This window comes from Grammomys surdaster, unplaced genomic scaffold (genome assembly GCF_004785775.1).
Source record: "Grammomys surdaster isolate TR1022 unplaced genomic scaffold, NIH_TR_1.0 125612, whole genome shotgun sequence".
Classification (NCBI taxonomy): Eukaryota; Metazoa; Chordata; class Mammalia; order Rodentia; family Muridae; genus Grammomys; species Grammomys surdaster.
The window spans coordinates 1,270,814-1,290,015 of record NW_021620455.1 but is presented as its reverse complement, the minus strand read 5'-3'; the positions used below and the strand labels follow the sequence as shown (position 1 = coordinate 1,290,015).

Below are 19,202 nucleotides of genomic sequence, written 5' to 3'. Positions count from 1 at the left end.
GTCAATCTTAGCTTTCTAAGCTGCAAGCTTTGCACATTCTGAAAGAAATCCTCCCTACCTCAAAGCTACAAGATACTCTTCTATATCTCCATCTCCAAATTTTACTTTAGCATAGTTAGAATTCATTCTGAGGCAGTGACCACTTGGGACACTGTGGTGCAGGATCTTTATGGGCACTTCTGAGCCTGCGGCACCAAGGCCACACACACCAAGGAAGACATTCCACACAGTACATCTCTGCCTACCCTTCCTGTTTCATTGCTGCAAAGGGAGCTGGTGCTCTGGCCAGCAGAACGCTGCCTCAATTTTCCTCTGGATGGTTTCTGTGCTGTCCTCTTCCATGTGACCAGCATTTGCTTATAGAGTGTTGGGGAGGATGCTCTGTAACACTTTCATTCAAACTGCCTTGAAGACTACTTGGGAGTAATGTACAGGGTTTTTGACACCAGATCAAGCTCCAAGACCTTGAGTGGTGAGAATGCAACACATGTTGCTTGGAAGAAACTCTGCTGTGAACAGGTTGCTTGCTCAATCAATCTCGCTACTCACGGGGATGTTCAGGATCTTAGCTGTCACCTGCAGGGGCATTTGAGCACTGAAGGAGCACTTCCTCCTTTTCTTGTCAAGCTCAGGCCAGATGCAAACGGGAATAAAGGGGCAAGAAAAAGTGGTAACAAGGGCCAGTGAGATGGCCCAGTAGGTAATGGGATCTGTTGTACAAGCCTGGAAACCTTGGTTTGATCCCTGGAGCCCACATAAAAGTGGGAAAAATGACTCCAAAAAGTTGTCTCCTGACCTCTACATGAGCTCTGTGGCATATGCACCACCCCTTACACAGACACACAGACACACAGACACACACACACACACACACACACACACACACACACACACACAAGAATCAGCAACAGAACAGGGGATGGAGGGAACACCAGAGACCCATGTGGCAGGCAGTGCCTTCAGTGTACTCCAGGAACTGAGGCAAAGCCACTAACTCGGGACCTAGCTATGTTCATGCCAAGCTGTTCCAATGGAGGACAGGTCCCAGGAACACCCCATGGATATTTCTTCTGCAACATTCCCTGTGGTCAAAGCTGTGGCCTAGATGACTTCTTTCAAAGCCATACACCAGGAACAACAAATGAGCCCAATGCAACCCTTCGCAATCCTTTCAGAACTTTAGCCCATTTCCCACTGGAAGCTACATCCAGGATTTCCGAAATTCTGACTTTTCCTCTTCATTCCTAGTCACCTCTCTGGTCATCATTAGGATGCTTCTACAAGACCAAAACAGGCAGAATGGATACAATGGGGACTGGGGGCAAACAGAGGCTTCAGGGCTGGTTCTAAAAGGCACAGACAAGAAAGGGCCCTAATTCCAGACCTAGAGCTACTCAAGGTTGAGGACCTGCTTGCTCCTCTGTGTCCATCACAGAGCCATCTCAACAGACCCCATTCCCCTTCTTCTTGGGCTGAGCTCAGATGGTCCTGTCTTCTAAGGAGCCACAGAACACAATTTGCAATGGCTCCACACATATAGTGCCTGTCTCCTGGATGATATGTTACCTCCTAGGCTTTGAAGCTCAGAAGCTGCTGTAGAACCCAGTCCTGCCATCATCCATTGCCCACTGTAGCAGGTTGGTCAGTATTCATACACCTCAGGTACTCTGATGGGGGGATCCCCAAGACCTGCCCACCTAGCCTAGCAGCACATACTCTTTGGAGGTAAGCAGCTGCCAGATCACTGAGCCAGACACCTCTCTGGAGACAACTGCAACTCCCGCAACATGATCCACAGACGAGTTTCAAAGGGTGATACTCAAGACCACATCCCATCGAAAGACCTACCCCACAATCCACAGGCTCCAGCTGAGACTTACTTGACAAATTTGTCCACATGAGCCATGGAGGCCTCATAGTTTTTCCCTCCGAATTCTTGGCAGTGCAAAGCCATGAAGTGAGGCTTGTGTGTGTGCAGGACCTGGGAAGAAAGCACAGAGTTAGAGCACAAACCATGGCAGGGCAATGAAGCATGTGCCTCGCCTCAACAACCAGGCACCCCCACAGACAGCAGGGCACAGGCCACATAGCTTGTCTACAAGTTCTTAACTGATTATGAGTTGCCACCTTTATGCAGCCAAATGCTTATTTCTTCCATATTTCCTTAGCAAAGATTCGGAATTTCTAAGCACCATTTTCTATAACCTAGAGGCACCTTTTTCTAATTACAAAGAAGTAGTAATATGCTATGGACAAGAGAACATCAGGAGAGTTCTCAATCTAAGTCACAACCTCAGCACATCATTAACACTGCTGTGCATACCTGTTGAGAGATTGAGTCCAGGCAACCATGTGTGTGATATCATGTGCTCCTGTGCATATCGGAGTGGGACAGCATATTCTTATGTGCATGCATCATGCATGCATGCAGAATTGGGTATCAGCTTAAGTGTGAGTATATTGCCTGCATTCTGTCATGTGTGCATGCATGCATGTGCTTATGCACAGGTTTATTCTTAATTCAGGATCACCAAGGCTGGCTTCTAAGCTCACTCCAGTACCCATGTTGTCTGAAGCACCAGATATGCACATCTTATGTTCTCTGTAGCCTTAGAAGCTGTTGCCCTATTGTCTAATTTATAGCAGCATAGGAGTCCGGGATATGGCAGAAACACACCCATGGTCTCATGTACATTGCGTGAGTGGCAAAGCCTGAGCTTGTCTACAGCTTACAACCTTACTTCTGTCCAGCTATTAAGGTTCCTAGTTTTCCAAAATACTGCTGAAGTTACCAGCAAACTTTGCTTGGCATGGGCAGTACAGCACAGGAAAACTAACCATCTCCTAGGCAATAAGGTGGTGAGACACTTAGTTGTGTCCTTCTGGAGCCCAGGGAGAGCGGCGCCTAGAGGGCAGATCACTGATGGGAGGCTGGGCCCCAGCAGATACTGAAGAGCTGTTACAAGAGAAGGAAGAGCCTCTAGGAAGGGCCAGAAAGTCAGATTGGAGAAGAAAACACTAAGTTGAGGTTACTATCACCACAGGACCAAGATGGTAGCAGGGAAACCCAAAGGCAAGGCTGGAAGCCAATGTACCTAGAGCCAGTCGAGGGTTAGGGGTTAAGTCGCCAAGAGTCACAATTTTCATTTTATGAACAGAGTTACATAATCACTTTCTGTAAGTCTTCAAATGTGGCTATCTTCATCTAACTTCCAAGTAGCATTTTCCCTTTCTAAGTGTGTTTTTACTGTTTAAGCAAATAGCCTTTCGTAGCACAAAGGTCAATATTTGAACGACTAGAACTCAAGGGTCAGCTATGATCCTACATATCTTCAAAAGAGAAGGATCTAAGATCAACAGCTACATGAGGACCTAGCTATGGGCAGTGGAAGGAGCTCCAGGCTAGCAAGAAAAATACCAGCATAACAGTCAGGCAGGGCATGGAACCAGACATACTGACCCCTCTCCAGACACCATAGGTACTCCTCAGAAGTCAGACTTGGCCAGAAACTACAGAAGGAAATATGATCTCACCAGGGCAGAGAACAAGGTAGATCAGACTATGCTGTGGTCATAAGATAACTTTGTTTAAAGTAGATATCACCTGGAAGAGAACCAGAACAATGGGACCAACTGCAAGACCTAGGCTCAAGTGGAAAGCTCCAGGAGAAGGAACACAATGAGTGGTCAGTACTCTAAAGGGCCACATCTACCCAGCAGGCCAGTCTGCTCCATTGAAGATCCCTGGTTAAAAAGAGTGACATCTGACAGGCAGCTATGCATTGAAAGCCAGTAAACAGGATGAAAATCTGCCACAGCAGGTGTCAGCATAGCCACAGGACCATAGCAGTAATAAGCCTGGCTGAGACTCAACCAAAGTTATAGCCAGTACCGGCACCAGAGAGAGCACTGTCTGCATCCATCCCACACACACTCAGGGCAGGAGCACGCCGTGTGTACCTGAATGTGGAGGGATAGCAGAGAGCCCACCAGATTCACCTAGAGAGGACTTAGCTCTGCTCTGACTGCCTCAGAAAAGCAAACCCCAAACATCCCTGGAAGTCTCGGGGTCCTGAACATCTGGCTTAGAGGCACAGGACATAGAACCTGAAGCCTCCCAAAGGTGACAAGGACAATTCTAGAAGGGTAGCTGGCTGGCTGGTAAGGGTCAAAGGGTGCTTAGCCTTGTCGGTTATGTTAATTTTTTTAAAGTAAAGTATGTTTGCGTGTTTCTTATACAGTACTGGTGAAGACTTTGAAAGGAACAGAGGGGTGATGAGAAGGTATGCAGGAACTGTCAGATGAGGCCAGCACTGGCAAGTTCTGACCTGACCAGGCTGTCCAGGACATACCTCCTAACCTCACTGTATGTTCACAAGCCCCACATCTGTGGGGTGTATGGCACAGGATTGGACTGCTTTGCCACTTCAGGAACATGAACCCGATGAGTGGCACATTGTGCCCAAGGACAGTACCAAGAGGTTTGCCTAAGTCCTTGTACATCAGTGTCTCCAACTTGCCCTGGATTCTACTCTTTATCGCTGACGTCTGTTCCCACACTGGGCTAGTGGTTTGGAGATCACTTCATGACTACCACTGTGTGTCTTGGGGCCAGTTTCTGTCCTGTCAAAGCTGCTTCTATAAATTAAAGATGAGGCATCCCCACAGGTGACAGGAAGAAGCCATAAGCTGGTGTGAGGAGGGGCTGTGGATCACAGCCACCTGGAGGACTCCTTTGTTTCATTCATGGCTGGATACATTTGACTTGGGTCTCAACCTGTGTTGAGGATATGGGGTCCACAATGACAATTACAACACATCCAGCATAGCCAAGGAAGCAATGGGCGCCGCTGTCTCCTGAGATCCCAACAGCCTGTGTGACTAGGGTACAAATGAGTAGTCACCTCAGAGGGCCAGGCCCGGATCCCACCTGGCCACAGCAGCAGCACTGAGGCATGAGCTAGGTAGCCATTCCTTGTAGGTTCCACACATTGGTGCCAGGTGGGCCACTCTAGTAACAGGGCATGCTTCTCTCATGGGAACACACACACCTAGGACCTGTCTAGCTAGCACTCAAACAGGAATCGCATTCATAACTACAGTCTGGTGCTCTTCCATTGTGCCTATTCTCCTCAAAGACTTGCATCTGGGTGCTCTGCTGCTGGTGTACTCTTTCTCTTTAGAGAGATAAGAGTAAGCAGAACGCTTACTTTCATAATAGATTCTTCTCACAGGCCAACATCATACATCCATTGTTAAGAAAGCCCTTCCAGGGACTCTGGTATTTTCAAGCTCTATGAAGTAAGCTGAAATCCACTTTTGCTCAGCCTTCAAGATGCATGTCCTCAGCCCCCCACCCACTTCTATAGATCCTCTTCTCTGCTTCTTCAGCTACAGTTTTCTTAGGTTGGAGGAATATTTTAGTTCCATGACATCCTACCCTCCATGTGATGCATGAGTTCCCCTTGGGTGAAAACACAGATGATCAATAGGGTTGTAACTGGAATACAAAGGAGGAGCAGGAGACCAGGGCAGAAAAAGTCATTTGAAACAATGACAAATAAAAGTTGTCTTAGTTTGCTGAAATGCACAGTCTCTAGAAAGTCAATGGATTCCTGGCAAGCTAAGCAAGAGAAAACCAAATGTCACCAAACCTATGAGAACCAAAGACTAGAAAAGCCATCTAGAGAAAAGTAGTGGAACACAGACTCAGCGAAGATACTCCAATTCCTCTGATGTCATTCAGGGAACAGATTCACATGCTGACAAGAAGACAGGTCACATCCATCAGGAAAGAAGGTAAAATAAATATATTTTCAAAGAAGAAGAAAACTCAGAAAAAATCCCTTCCACAGACCTGCTCTGCCCTAAGCAGCACCAGGGACAGATGTTTGCAAGAGGCCTCTAGGATTTTTGGAATCGAGGAAAAATTTGGGTAAGCAGAAAGACGGCTTCTTGCTATTTTAGGTACACAGCTTCCAGGGTAGCTGAATCCACAAATTTTCCCCCAAATTTGATATATACATATAATATATATATATATATATATATATATATATATATACACACACACACAAGCTACACATGCACAAGCACACTTGCACACACATGCACACAAAATATAGAAATCATGATATGCATATTTACATATAAGCAAAATAACCTACATCTCAATTTCAGTGTGACTAAAGATGATATACCAGCAACCCTAACCCCTACCCTCTGGATCAGAGCTTCTGGATAAGCAAAAAGTTAGTTCAGAAAATGGAGTCCCCAAGATTCTGGGGAAGATTCCAGGACATTGGTACATGAGCTCCAGGGAGATCTCAGAGGTCTGCAACTTAAAGTAGGTCGGCACAAAAGAGAATAATCTGTGACAGGCCTCCTGAGAAGAAAATAAACCATGAAGAAACTGCCCCGGGTCAGAGAGGCATAAAGCACAAGGGAGGGGATGCCAAAAAAGGGAGTTCAAGAAGTCAAGAACCATGAGGTTCAAGAAGCAGCAATCAGGAAATAAGCCACAACCAGCAAGAATACCTGACTTAGCAACTAACAGGAGAGGGCGCCAGCACACCAGGAATCTCACAAACCAGCACAGCCACCAGCGAACAGCAGGCTCTAGGAGTCCCTAGCATGCTGCTGAGGTTTAAAAGTCCTGCATACAGACAAGCCTCTGCAGAATAATTAATTAGAACAGGCTACATTCACTGTGACCACAAAGCCAGAACCACTGCAAGAAGAAAGGAAGAGTCAAACAGGAAACATATGAGGAGATGAGGACCACAGGAGTCAAGGAATGGCAGAAAGAACAAGCCAGAGAAAACCAAATATCACCAAACCTATGAGAACCAAAGACTAGAAAAGCCGAATGTCCATCTAGAGACAGGTAATGATACACAAATCACAAAGGGCACCAGAAAAGGACAAGTAAGGAACCTCAGCAATGTGTCAATGAGAAGTCCTGGCAGGAAGGGAGCAGGGCCCGGGAGGAGGATGCGGAGCTGAAGCAGAGCAGCACTGACCACCATCACAGGAAACAAGATTTGAATTTGCCCAGGACAGGCTCCGAGAGCACGCAAAACAGAAACTCCAAAGCATCAACTCCAAGATTCACAGGCCTCCAGAGCAAAAGACCTACAAACAGTAACAGCAAAGGCCCAGCCTGGGGCTGGACTCTATAAAAGCAATGTCAAAGGAAGACAACCATAGAAACAGCTTTAGAAACATCTCAAGGGGGTAAAGTACTATCCACTGAGGGTACTACGAAGCTAGGGAGCATGACTGTCCCAACAGTGCTCTGAGTCATCTAGGTGATCCAGGTAGAGGTTATCTGTTTAGGCCCTGCTAGCCACTTGAGTCTGTGTTAACAGCTGAGCTTTTCAGGGAGAACACAAAACCATCTATAGGCTGTGCCCCATTTCCCAAAACAAATCTGGCTAATAAGGGTGCAGATCCCAGGTTTGATTCACCAGTAGTGCCTATTAGGATCTTCAGCACCCACAGATACAACTATATACTACATATAACTCTTTACAACCTCAAGGTTTCCACACAAATAAGGGAACATTTTTACCTCTACCATCATATACCAAATCTGATACTGTCATCAATGACAAGCCATATATAGGACAGTGGTCTCCAGTAATGAAAATGGAAACCTAAACACCTCATAATGTCATGGTGTTTGTGTCTGCGGTGACACCAGCACACAGCCACTATTGAACAAATGACTGTTCCTGGTTTATGTATTCAGTGTGCTACATCTTCAGAGATAGAGTGTTCTACCCCTCCTTACTTAAACAAAAACAAAAACAAAACAAAACAAAAACAAAAAAAACAGCTTCTCTAGAACAGCCTGCCTACAGTGCAGCAGCAGCCGCCGCCTCCGTCTGTAATCATCATAGCCCCTTACCACATCCAAGGGCCACCAAAGTGTATGAGTATGCTCTGGATGCTGGCCTAGCAAAAGTATCTCATGACATGCTACTCAGAACGAGTCCCTGCTGCTAATTGACACGTGACTGTGTATCACAAAACTAGGGCAACCACTCAAAATGCCAGTAAAAAAAGCAAACATCTAAAACATACATCAGAACAGAATGCAAAACCCAAAACAAAGCAGGAATGAGAAACAAAGAACAAAATGTGGAGTGTGCGTGCAGCAAGCAAGCATGAAGGGCGGACCCGACCCAGGCGCGCTGGTGCTCACAATGGCAAGTCTGGACCTCCTCTGAATGATGTGGCTGTATAAAGGGAAACAGGTTGATATTGTCCCCAGAACCAAATCCACTAAGACAGTCACCAGCCTCACCAGATGGCCCTGGAGTCAGCCTGGATAGCTGGTGGAAGGTGGTAAGTGCTGGGGGGCCTTAGGTGTGCTGCCAGCCAAGGCCACACATTAGGAAGGCACAGGCTTGAAGTAGTTATACAAAAGTTATAAAGACCTACTTCATGGGAGCAGAGTCAGTACTGATGCCAGAAAAGGCCTCAGAAGATGAAGAAACTCAAAGCCATCAGAGAGGAAGACAGAAAAATGACCTGGGGAAAGGGACAACAACACAAAGCACCCTGAGCAAAAATAACAGAAAAAGAGAGAAACAGAGCCACAGTCACTGAAGCTCCCCATCCACCTCCGCAACACATACACTCGTGTGCAGACTCAGTCATGGTACACACGTGTACACACACTCACACAAACACAGACTCTCATGAATACAAACAAACCAGGACATAGGATAGCATAACTGCAAGCCAAAACCTATGACATCACAGATTCTATGACATGCTCAGAGTCTACAGGATGTGAGCTCTTGTTAGATGTGTTCTCCAAGAGAAGCCTTCTTCTGGCCATAAACCAAGTCTCAATGAATCTTAAAGGATGGAAGTTCCAGAAGCTCTCCTCTGACCACAGAACAAGAGTCGTACATTATTAGAATCTGTTTATACAAACAAACACTACAAATGCTGGCTCATCATAAAGAAGGCAGCTCTATGGTGACAGCAGAGGATGGACAGAAGGGATGTCAGGCCCCAGATCTTTCATGTGTAATGCACAGTCACATCTTCTTGGTCATGCTGAGGGACTCATGGTGTAGACCTATATCAGAACCCCTCACCCTCACTAAATATTCTAACTAAATGAAGTGAACCATTTGTCGAGAATGTCCCAACAAAGTCACAAACATTTTAATTTCTACTAGCAGAGCAATCAATTCTAACCATGACCTGTAAGGAACTGTGAGGCCCTGAGTCACGGCTGATGTTCACTAGGACTCAGTGCTGTCCTTCAAGTACAATGACAAAAGGGCTTTCTTCTTGTTCCTTTGCAGATAAGCACAGAACACTTACAGATAACTCATCCCACAGTCCAGTTTTGCTTGAAGATAATGGAAATGGAGGAGCTGGTGAGAAAATTACAAGTCTGCCGGCTGCAGAGATAGCTTGGTACTTAAGAGCACTGGCTGCTCTTCCAGAAAACCTGATTTTGGTTTCCAGCACCCACATATGGCTCACAACCACTCAGAACTCTAGTTCTAAGGGATCCTGCACATTTTTATGAGGGTACCAGGCATGCATGAGGTACACATACATGAATATAGACAAAAACACTCCTGCATATAAAATAAAATAAATCTAAAAAACAAATCTATCAAGCTCAGCTGGGGTGTGGGACTGGCCTGGAGTTAATGCCTCTACTTCCACAGGCTTGAAGTTGATCAGGCAAATGTATTGAAAGGCAGAGAGACCCAAAGCTTACATCCCCTTCAGCCAGTGGCCACAGTCCAGTGTTTCTCAAGCTATGGGTCTCAACCACTTTGGGTATCAAAAGAACCTCTCACAAGAGTCGCCTAACACTATTAGAAAAGATACTTGTTTATGATTCATAACAATAGCAAAGTTAGTTACAAAGTAGCAACAAAAATAATTTCATGGTTGGGGTCACCACAACATGAGGAATTGTATGTGTTATAGGGTCACAGCATTAAAAAGGTTGAGAATCACCACCATAGTGCCTCTGGAATACTGCAATAGTCTTTAAAAACCACCTTGAAGTGTCACAGTGAACATGCCTGGATCATAGGAAATTCTGATCTCCTTTAGGGTCTCTGTTCTTTCCCCATTTGCTGATGAGAAGGCAGGTTCCTTACAAGTGTTCTAGTGTGAAGCTCAACCTGTGTTCCGCTTCCATGGCAGTGAGGAGCTATGTGAATCCATGCTATACTCACCTGTCTGAAAAGCTGGCACAAAGGCCAGACTGCATGCTCCAATGAGAGCACATTGAGGGCTGACCCAGCCATCCAAGTATGATGAGGAGTTCAAGGAGCTCATTGGAAGAGGATAACTTTTAGTGACAAGCTGTTAGAAATTTTTGAATAACATTTTTTAAAAATTATTTCTTTTACAAGGGAGTGAAGCCATCCAGTCATTCATAAGGCACATATAAACATTACTCTGAGAAAGTAGAAAGTCTCAGGGGCACAGAAACAGGATACTGCCACTCTTTATGGGAAAATGGAGAGAGGGCCAGCACCAAGGGTTCTGAGGAAGCTAAGCAAGTAACCCTTTGGCTGCAATGTCATGTGACAATGCAGGCTCATAGTATACTGGTGGTTTCTAAAGCATCCCAGGAATCATTGCCTAGGGGATATAAGTCTCCTTAGTGGTCAAATGAGAGTTCTTACTCAACTCACTGTTCAGGCAATGGCAGCCTGGGGAAGGACTATATACAGCACCTATCATTTCCCTGGGGCCAGCCTCTAGCATACACACCAGCGCCCTGTGGATAGAGGCACCAGTAGCTTACTGCCAGGCAGCAGCAATTCCTGACTCACAGCACAGGCAGGTCAACCAGGGCCATAGGCAGAGACAGTGCCACACAGTCATTAAGGAGAGATGAGCCCAGGGCAATCACAACCTTCAGTCTCACTGTCACTTACTTAATTATGTCACTTACTTCATATAATTTGATTCTTAATAATAGCAGCATCGAATGTCTGACCCAAAAGCCCCTGAGCACTTCGTAGGCGCCAGTGAGCTTGCCAGCCAGCTGTAGTTGTCCATTTAGCAAAGGGTGGGGTCAGCAGAGGAAAAGCAAGGCCGATCCAGGTACCACACAGGACTATGATTCTTGCTTTGCCTCCTGCTTCAGAGGTCCTGGGCCTCAGCTGAGGCTCTGTAGTGTGACTGCTCTCCATATACAAATGCTGTAAGGTATTAATGAGAATGTAGGTACCAAGTCCCCAGCACAGGTAGATGAGTAACACTGATTTGGAATCAGCATTCACGCCAAAGGCTGCATCAGGGGCAAACAAGATATTGCCACGATGGGCCCAGGCTGTCCCACCCAGGACCAGAGAGGTTGGAGACCTCATGTAAGGTACTCACAGCAGCTACAAGACAACCAACTGGCTCCTGCGCTGATCTGAACTGGCCATCTGAAGGAGCTTTGTACCCTTGAAAAGCCTGGGCAAGCAACATAGCTGGCTTGAGAACAGCACGGTAAGTTTTCTTGGTGAAGCCAGTGGACCTCATGGGTTGCCTGGCAGCAGGATGTCTGGAGGATAGAGCATAAAGTCAGCTGCTATCGGATGTCACATCATGGCACCACTGGTGGGAAGTACACTGGAAAATAAACTCCAGCCCTCCACAGGGAGTGGCTGTGGACTGCATAGAATTCCATTCAGTACTGCCCTTGCTTAACAATGGAACTGACAGGTTTTCTCCAGGACAAAAAGAGCCACTTCTGATGTAAAGATAACACGGCTGTTGCAAAGGTTCTAATGCCATTTCCGTGAACTATAGTCTCCAAAGAAATCTCAAAAATACATTAACTAATATTTAATATTAAATATATTAAAATATTTTGGAAAAGAAGGAACCAGACATTTTGGGCAGAAAGAGCACAGGGGCCTACACACACCCATGCAGGTTGGTACACAGCCTTCTAACAATAAGTCCCTTCTCTGGGACACTGTGCAGATGTCTGAGTACAGGGCCATACTCAGCTCCCAGGAAGCCTACACTGAGCCTGTGGTCATCGACCCTGTACACTGCCAAGAGCAGAGTCAAAAATAGCAACAGCCAGGCCTTGTTAGGTAGGTTTCCTCCAAAGAGGAGTATTGGTGACCTAAAAAGGAATTCCATCCTACAGGCTGTCCCACAGGAGCCCAGCCACCAGGATAAGCACTAGGGACAAAAGAGCTATCTGCCCTACCACCAATGCCAGGCCCTAAGCACCCACCACCCTTGAGCTCAGGTGTGGGCTCTATTACATCCTATGGGCTGGGCAACAGGCACCCCCATACTTGGGTCTATGGCTCTGGTTTGGGATCCACTGGATGCAGCTCCTGGTAGGCCTCATCAAATGACCTCGTTCAAGTCCATGTCTAGCACGGAGGGCCAGCTTAGGGGCAGGAGGCAGGGGTTCACTGCCTTGCACAGGATACTGTAAATTTCCCTGACCCCATGGACAGGCAATGTAGCTGACCTATGAGCACAGCCCAAGGTTTCTTGGTGAGGCCAGTGGTTCTTGCTGTGTTCTTCGATTGTGGATAAAACTACAAGCAGTTCCTCTGGGGATTTAGGAGAAGTCTGTAGCCTGTGAAGAGTGACAGACAAGGCAGCTGTGGAACTAGGTCCTGTCTTTGGACCCTATGCTTAAGGAATTCTAAGCCATACTGACTGATTCATTGTCATATAAGAAATATGTGCCTCCAACAAAGCCCAGAGCAAATTCAAACTGAAGACCACATACACAGTGCTGCAAGGCCTCTGTTAGTTTTCCTGGCTTTCTGGCAGGGCCATGGCCTTGTGAGAACAGACAGAAATGCTGTGGCACCATTGGACACCTCTCTCAGGAAGCTGCCTAACACACGGAATCTCAGAAAGTCCCTCTTCAGTCTGGCCACTTCTAGCTCACTGGTGTTTACTGTGAGGCGCACAATAAAGAGGGGAGCCCCATCTGTGAAGTCCAGAACCTGCAACCAAAGCCCCAGTCAGCTCCCTGCGCTGTAACAAATGAAAGCATTTTCTCAGTTGAGGTTCCCTCCTTTCAGATAATTCCAGCGTGTGTCAAGCTAACACAAAACCACCCAGCACAGTCCTCATGGCCCAACCAACCTTCTCTTTAAGTGTCTTGCTCCACCTATTTTCCTCTGGCCTCACAAATGACACACAGCCCATGCTGGAGAGGAAGGCCTGCAGTTACTGAGTCTCCTGACTCCCTTTGTTCCACCCTGCTACAGGGTGTCGATCCTCTTCAGGCTCTGCTTCCCACACCCTGGCCCGACTCTGAGAATATCCAGCAGCCCTTCCCCAGCACCACAGATCCTCAGTCCTGCACCTCCTCTCTCCACAAGGTCCTGCTCACCTCTTCTCTCAGCTCTTGTCATTGACAAGCATGGCTTTGGAACGGCAGTGAGTGACGGGGCTCAGATAGTGACAATATTCAAGTCACATGGCTTCAGGCATATCTCACAGCCTCTTCTCTTTAAACCTGGTTATGAAGAGTGACTCAATCCCCAAATTTCTGAGGACGTTGGAAGGAAGGGCTGAGTACAACCTTGAACCCCAGGGGGACCCACAGTGATATAACTCAGGAGCCCTCCACCCCCCAGCATTACTGTCCAGGGGGACCTAGCACATTGCAATCCAAGGAGACCAGAGCACTGTAGCCCAGTGGCACCCAGCAGGACACAGCCTGATTCTGTTACTGATTTAGGAAATGGGAGGCATAAGGAAGGATGAAGAAGACATAAGAGACATGAGACCTGTCATATGAAGGTGACAGCACTGGTACCCAGTATTGTTTTTAAAGAACACTTCATCTGAAGCTCTTCTCACAGACAAGTATCTTTACAGATTAATGATTCTATGACTGAGTAGCAATCCAGCCCTTGATGGCAGACACCTGTGTTAGCCTGAGGCTAAGCTGCTGAACCACTGATATAGATCAGTGAGCTGTCCCTAAACATCTGAAGATCTGTTTCTGGAGAACGTGCCCTAGGAGAGGACTCTACTGTAAACATACCACACTCCCTCCCAAAGAGAACCTGCTGGATGGTTTTTTGTCAACTTGACACAAGCTCACTCAGAGAGTACAGTCAGGTAGATCTCTGCGAGTTCAAGTCAGCCTGGTTTACACAGGCAGTTTCAGGTCAGCTCCATAGTAAGGTCCTGCCTCAGAAACAACAAACACAATACACTACATTTGTTTCTTTCCACTGTATAACCTACAGTCCTGGAAAACTTGAAAGTATGTTAAATTCCTACCTGATAGTCTAGTCTGTCTTTCAGTTAACACTGGTTTTCAGAGCCCACGGGACTCACTAGCTCTGCCAGACCCAGACCCTTTCTCTGTGAGCCCTTCAACTACCAGAGCTCAAGACAGCTTGCTCTAAGCAGAGCACAAAGCTACGGCTCACTCCATAGCCCCAGTGTCCCCAGAGCAAATGAGTAGCTGAGGACAGGTCAGGACTGCCCCGTCCTGTGGTGTAGAAGGCCCCTTGTCTGTGTCCTAGCAGCTCTGAGCCAGGAGGACTCACAGGTAGTTCCTTTCTTTTTGATAACTACTTTAATCCTCACTCTAATGGGGTGGGTTCCATCACCACAGGACAGGAGGTGCAGACAGGTCACAAGGCTTGCTTGAAGTCACAAAGCAAGGATGGGCTGGAGTGAGAATGGAACCCTTTCTGTCAGGCTCCTGGGCCTGCATTGGGCTTTGAAGCCATACTCTGAAGCCTCTTCCTGATGGGTACAAAAGGACCTGTACCCTCCTCTGTGCCAGCAGACCACTTAAGCTAGAAACATGGCCTTAGCATGCAGGATCACTCCCTTCACGGAAGACATCATTGACAGATCTGCTTTCAGGATTTTCTGCTAGAGATACATTTCCAGAAAAGTGTTCATCCAAACTTGGGTTCCCTTTACAAAGGGTGCATTTATGATTGCTGATCAGAGCCAAGCAAGATGGTAACACCTGTAGTCCCAGCTCCTCAGGAAGCTGAGGTGGGAATGCTTGAAGTTACAAGTTCTAGACCAACCTATGCAATAAAGTAAGATCCCAAATAAAAAAGGACTGTCAATCAGAACCATATGCCATGAACATACTTGTCAATGATGGCAAGTGAATTAAATTTCTATCAATAACATCTTCAAATCAGATAGACCCATGGTCACCTCCAACTCCTCTCCATGCTTAAACAGGTCACATGTGACCAAGGGGGCCATGCTAGCAGGGGTACCTCCCATGCTGCTAGCTCTCTTGAACATGATTTCCATCCTGACCCACAGCATTTCCATTGTGAACCATTGATATTGGGCCTGCCCCCAGAAGAAGGGCCAAGTTCTCCAAGGTCCCTGGGGCCTCCTCTGCCACCTTCTGCCCCATCTCCCTAAACTGTCTGTGTGTTCTGCTTTCACAACCATTCAGGCTGGAAGATGCTTCTCTTCCAGCCTTGGTAATTTATTCTCTCATTCACCCATCCATCCCTTCCACAGTTAAGCAAAGAGAAGGACCAGGATCGTTCTGACAGAGTGGGATAGAGAGAACGTTGGCATAAAAGGCCATTACTTCTATAAAGAACATAGTATTTAGCAAGCCAGCCAACAGGGGACACCTGCATCCTTTGGAGGCATGACACTCAACACCTCAATTATGCTGACCCCAGTTTCCCCCGCAAAGCACCCAATCTGACACTCTCGGGACAGGTATAAAGCCAGCATTAGCTCCCAGACTTGGCTCCCCCAAGAGCCAACCAGCAGCATAAGCAGTACCCTCACCACTCTGTCTTGGTCAGCATATGAGTTGAACAAAATGCTGGAGAAGGGGCAACCTAAACACATTCACAGTTCTGAAGACAGAAGCACAAGGTCAAGATGCCAGTGCATTTGGGGTTGGTGAAGTCCGTGCCTCCGCCCAAGACCTCTGTTGTGTCTTCATGTGTAAGAAGCAGACCATCCCTGCTGTCTCTTGTTTTATGGGCACTCATTCCAAGATCTCATCTAAGCCTCATCACCCTATAAGTTCCACCACTGGCACCATCATAAAGGAGGGTTGGACTTCAAGGAGGCAGAAGCACAGTGAAGACTACAAATGTCTAAATCCCACCGCAAGTATGACCATATAAAGGATCTAAAACACAGACCAACAAAACAGGAGTGGCTTGTGGGCCTGACAGACTCAGATGCTTCTTTTCACATATGCCTGTGTATATGATGCTCTCTCCTGTAGGTGCTGCCACAACGCCCTTCCCAAAGTCAGGGAACAATGACCAGCCACACCTGTGGATTCTCCCACTGTTAGGGCATGATGCCATTACTTGGATACATTCTTATATCCTCTGGTACACATTCTTTAAAAAGACTGAGAGGAATAGGTGTCCCTAGAGAATGACACACAAATGCCCAGGTAGCTCTGGCCAGAGGGAACCCAGATGCCATCATAGGCAAATCATATGTCACATGTACAGTTACAGAAGAAGAAAGTAGTGCCTATAAAGTGACATGTGATGCCTCAAAATCTTGAGAAGTAAAAGAAGGAAGACAGAGTTCAGCAACAGGCATTCTGGAATAGATAACTCAAACTAGCAGAACCTCAGGCTACCCCTAGGAAGCAGGCAAGATAGCCACACCCTGGATCTAGATTCATAAGGTGTAGATGTGCAAAACCATACCAACAAGCACTTCAAGCTAAAGCACTTGGGCCCAACAAGGTCTAATATACAGCAGGTCGCCTCACTCCTCGGAAAGTCATACTGGCGGCAGAAGACCCAAGGGGCTCCTAGACTACCCTCAAGACTGGTGTCACCAACTCCAGGACCCCTGCTCTAAGCCAGGGACCAAATGTGCCTCATGCCTGTATGGCTCTTAACAAGGCACTTCTGTGACCTAAGCGCAAGGGGCAGTCTGAAAGCAAAGGAGCCTAACTGTATTGGAAGCTTTATCATATACTTAGGCTTAGGCTCCACAGCCTGCACATGGCACCCTGATCCAGCTGCACCCAGATCAGATCCCAGTGACAAGACTGTTTCTGGGGCCTTCCCTCTCTATCCTTTCCCACTGCCCCTGACCAACAGGCTCTCTTATATTTCACAGAAGACCACAGCACTGGCTTCCTCACTTCTGGCTGTGGCACGCTGTGAAAATGTATTGCTTCCTATTCTAGGCCAGGCTCTGACCCAGAAGTTGAAGGTGATTCCTGCCTCTCTGGAATGAGACTAGGTTATATGGTGTGTTTAAAAGACTGGTGAAGCTGGGCGGTGGTGGCGCACGCCTTTAATCCCAGCACTTGGGAGGCAGAGGCAGGCGGATTTCTGAGTTCGAGGCGAGCCTGGTCTACAGAATGAGTTCCAGGACAGCCAGGGCTACACAGAGAGACCCTGTCTCGAAAAAAAACAAAACAAAACAACAACAACAACAACAACAACAACAAGACTGGTAAAGCTGTGCCTGGTGGTGTAGGCCTATAAACCCAGATACTGGGGAGCCTAAAGCCTGTCTAGCTACACAGCCTGGGTAACTTAGTAGGACGCATGTCAAACTTTGAAGAGGAGGAAAAAGAGGAAGAGGAAGAGGAGGAGAGGGAAGAGGAGGATTTTTAAAGAGAAAGGGGATTGGGAGTGGGAGTGGGCTCTAGCTCAGTGGTAGAGTGCACACCTTGCATATGTGAAGCTTGAGATTTCATCCCCATACACACAATGAGGGGAGGAGCAAAGAGGGAACAGGGAGCTGGGCACAGGGAAGGGAGCTCCTGTAGGACCTCAAAGATGAGCTTGAGGCCCCAGCTTCTGCCCAGGCTGCTCTGTGAAGACCATAATGAAAGGGAGGCAGAGGAAGAAGCAGAAGGCCACTGCCTCTAACCAGGATAAAGGGGCGATGACATGAATGGACTGGCAAGGCTGGGGTAATAGAACTCAGATGACAGAAGTACCCTGAGGGTGGCAAAGGATGGGAGGGACATGGACTCAACTGAAGACTAAAAGTGAGGACGAAGGGCTGCATCAGGCACAGGCAAGACTGCAGAGTCAGGCAGCAAGGGTGTGTGAGACATGACACCCTTGAGACACAAGGAGTCAAGAGATCCAAGGGGCACCAGGTCACTTCAGAAGCTGGGAATGGGGTTGGGAAGAAAAGGAAAGATGCAAACAGTGTAACAATCCAGGGAGCCCCAAACATCCTCAGAGAATTTCAAAAGGCAGACATCAAAATATAAAAAGGCAACCTGCATCCTGGGCACTGTGGCATGCTGGGTACTGTGGTATGCTGGGTACTGTGGCATGCTGGGCACTGTGGCATGCTGAGTATTGTGGCATCCTGGGCACTGTGGCATCTTAGCAATCAAAGGACACCTGAGGGACATAGGAGCTGCCAAGGGAGTATGGAGTACACAAGTATGCAACTGACATCAGTCTGGACATCTATTTAGAATTCACCCCCCATCCCCATCGACTCTTCAAAGAACCCAGGCAGCCCAGCAAGGTGGCATTTCTGCTCCATAGTCCTGTCACTCATCCACAGCACATGACAGTCGTGTGGCATGTTCTGAGCCTGGCTTTTCCCAAAGGCATGGATTATAAATAAAGCAGCTGCCCATACTTGCATCAAGCTTCAGTATAAACATGTCCCATGTCAGCTAGGTAAACAGCAGCAGGCCCTGCTTCCTGAGAATGGCAGAGCACCATGAATCAAAGAATTAAACACAACAGATCCATATATTAGCCCTCAGGTTCAATAGCTTTCCATAAGCTGACAACCATACAGGAGCTCTTGAGAATAATTTGTCCCTAAGTCACCTCTCCCCACCTGTGATTTTTTTTTCATTCTTTAACACTGTTTTCATGAAGAACTGTTTCTAATTATGATAAAGTCTAACTTTGGGGTTTTTCTTTCTTGAATATACTTTTAGTGTTGTACGTAAGAAATCTTTACCTGCCAGGCATGATGGTGCACAACTTAATCCCAGCACTCAAGAGGCAGGTGGATATCTGAGTTCCAGGCCAGCCTTGTCTACAGAGAGAGTTCCAGGATAACCAGGACCATACAGAGAAACCCTGTCTCAGAAAACCAAAAAGAAAAAAGAAAGAAGGAAGGGAGGGGAGGGAAGGAGGGAGGGAGGGAGGGAGGGGAGGGAGAGAGGGAGGGAGGTAGGGAGGTGCCGTAGGGACAATGGCTGCACAAGAGCTCCTGTATGGTTGTCAGCTTAT

General features: G+C 47.2%; 1 protein-coding gene across 1 annotated transcript in view; it reads right to left on the bottom strand.

The window, feature by feature from the left end:
- Positions 1 to 19,202, bottom strand: part of Inpp5a (inositol polyphosphate-5-phosphatase A) — a 182,249-nt gene that overhangs the window by 99,038 nt on the left and 64,009 nt on the right. Inside the window, exon 3 of the mRNA XM_028787155.1 lies at positions 1,881 to 1,981. Coding sequence (XP_028642988.1) covers positions 1,881 to 1,981 — 101 coding nt within the window. The remainder of the gene's footprint in view (positions 1 to 1,880; positions 1,982 to 19,202) is intronic.